This window comes from Thecamonas trahens (genome assembly GCF_000142905.1).
Source record: "Thecamonas trahens ATCC 50062 unplaced genomic scaffold supercont1.71, whole genome shotgun sequence".
NCBI lineage: Eukaryota > Apusomonadida > Apusomonadidae > Thecamonas > Thecamonas trahens.
In genome coordinates this window covers 90,061-92,225 of record NW_013657609.1, presented here as the reverse complement: position 1 = coordinate 92,225, position 2,165 = coordinate 90,061, and the positions used below count along the sequence as shown (strand labels likewise).

The 2,165-nt window shown below is 67.2% G+C and overlaps 2 protein-coding genes across 2 annotated transcripts in view; one reads left to right on the top strand and one right to left on the bottom strand.

Moving 5' to 3' along the window:
* AMSG_11145 (TNF-receptor-associated factor 1) overlaps positions 1-1,821 on the top strand; it is a 2,339-nt gene extending 518 nt beyond the window's left edge. The window contains exon 2 of the mRNA XM_013897447.1: positions 217-1,821. Within this exon, the coding sequence (XP_013752901.1) occupies positions 217-1,650 (1,434 nt within the window). The 3' untranslated portion in view covers positions 1,651-1,821. The remainder of the gene's footprint in view (positions 1-216) is intronic.
* The window catches only part of AMSG_11144 (AP-1 complex subunit gamma), a gene marked incomplete at both ends in the record, with an annotated part of 3,835 nt that continues 3,346 nt past the window's right edge, over positions 1,677-2,165 (bottom strand). The window contains one exon of the mRNA XM_013897446.1: positions 1,677-2,021. Coding sequence (XP_013752900.1) covers positions 1,677-2,021 — 345 coding nt within the window. The remainder of the gene's footprint in view (positions 2,022-2,165) is intronic.

Below are 2,165 nucleotides of genomic sequence, written 5' to 3'. Positions count from 1 at the left end.
TCATCATCATCATCATCATCATCATCATCATCATCATGGTCATCATCATGGTCACCCCCATCACCACCATCACCACCACCACCATCACCACCACCACCACCACCACCCCCATCACCACTATCACCACCATCACCACCACCAACCATCACCACCATCACCACCATCACCACCACCACCACATCCACTAACCCCTCCCCCTCCCCTCCCCTCACGCAGGGCTCGCCCCTCTGGTGCATCGTCTGCGCGGGCATCCTCGATGATCCGCAGCGGCTGCCTTGCGGACACGTCTTCTGCAGAGTCTGCACCTACCAGCTGTGCGAGCTGGCCGACCCGCCGCTCTGTCCGCTGGATCGCTCCACCTTTTCGCTCGGCGCCGTCATGCCCGACCGCAACCTCCGCGCCATCATCGACGAGCACGACTGCAAGTGCTCCAACGCTGCTGCCGGCTGTGACTGGCTTGGCGAGTTCCAGGCTCTGCCCGAGCATCTCCGGACGGCATGCATGCTGGCCAACACGGCTTGCGGCCAGTGTGGCGCATCCGTTCTCCGCTCCGCCATCGAGTCCCATGCCGCTGCCTGCCCCATGCGCCTCGTCGTCTGTGCCGTGTGCGGCGACGACTCTGTCCTCGCCGCCGAGCTTGATGACCACGCCGCCTCCACCTGCCCGCAGGCGCCTGAGAGCTGCAAGTGTGGCTGGCACGGTGTACGCGCCGATCTTCCGCTGCACGAGAGCCACGAGTGCCCCGAGAAGCTCGTCCCCTGCCCGTATGCCCGCTTTGGCTGTCAAGTCTCGTTCCCGCGCCGCGAGACGGCGGCGCTCGACGACCACGTTGCCTCATCCGCCGCCGACCACCTCCTAGGTGTCGTCTCCATCGTCGACGAGCTGGCCAAGGAGAACGCTGCCGCCGCCGCTCGCATCGAGAAGCTCGAGGCCCGCCTTGCTGCCGCCCCGCCGCGCCCGGCAACCACGTCGCGCTCGCCGCCGCGCGCCGGCAGCCACCGCCGCACTACCCCGCCATCGCTCTCCGACTACGCCCGCTACCGCCGCGGCGAGTCGACGAGCTCGCTCTCCCACCTCTTATGGTCGCCAGCGCAGCCACCGCAGCCGGCCGCGCGCGACACCCTTCCGCTTGGCTTCAACTACGACGGCCTCTTTGGCGGCGCCGCGCCACACGACACCCTCATCGAGCCGGCCAACCGGCAGATCATCTCCGACTCGGATGATTCAGACTCGAGCGAGATGGAATCGCTCGTGAGAAGCCACGGCTTGGCGCCGTGGCGCTTCCCGGCCCTCTCAGACTTCCAAGCCGCTGTCGTCCGCATCATCCTCGCCTGCCAGGGCCCAACCACCGGCGTCTCCTTCCTCTCCATCTCGCACCAGATCTCGCAGCTCCCGGCCGCCATCGAGCAGGACGCCACCATTCTCGACACTATCTCCTTCCTCACCTCGGCCGGCATCCTCATCCAGATCGACGACGAGTACTGGCGGGTCTCACGCGACTACGCCCGTGTCATTGGCGCCGCCACCGCCGCCGCCTCGCCTTCGGCCGGCCTCGCGACGAGCTCCTCGCCCTCGCGCTCAAGCTCGCGACGCACCGCCTCGCCGCGCTCCTCGCCGCGCTCCTCCTCGATCCGCGTCCGCCGCCGCTGACTTTGGCGAACTGCTCTCGCTTGTCTTTACAGGCCGGCAGGCAAGCCGGCGACGTCGCCCTGCTCGGTGTACGGCGTGCCGTTGGCGTTAAACGCCAGCTGGTACTTGAGAAGGACCGGCGCGGCGCCGTGCTTTGAGTTGAGCAGGTGGATAACCTGCGTCACGGCCCCGCCGTTGGCCGCAGGCACCACCGTCGATGACGCCGGGCCGAGCTTGAGCTGGATGTACGTCGGGACGGCGATACGGTACGAGAGATCGCGGAGCTCAAAGGCGTTGCCGTTGGTAAACGTGGCGTTGATAGCAGTCACCTCAGGCCGGCCAGGCTGCTTGGCAAAGGCGTACGTGATCTTGACGTTGTTCTTGTTGTACACCTCGACAGGCGCAAAGCTGCCATCGCCGCTGTTCGCCGCAGCCGCAGGCGAGGCCGCGGGCAAAGCCGTGGCCGCAGGTGCAGTCGCAGGCCCGCCGCCCGACAGCAGATCGAGCAGCGAGCCGCCGCCCGACGCCGAGGGCGG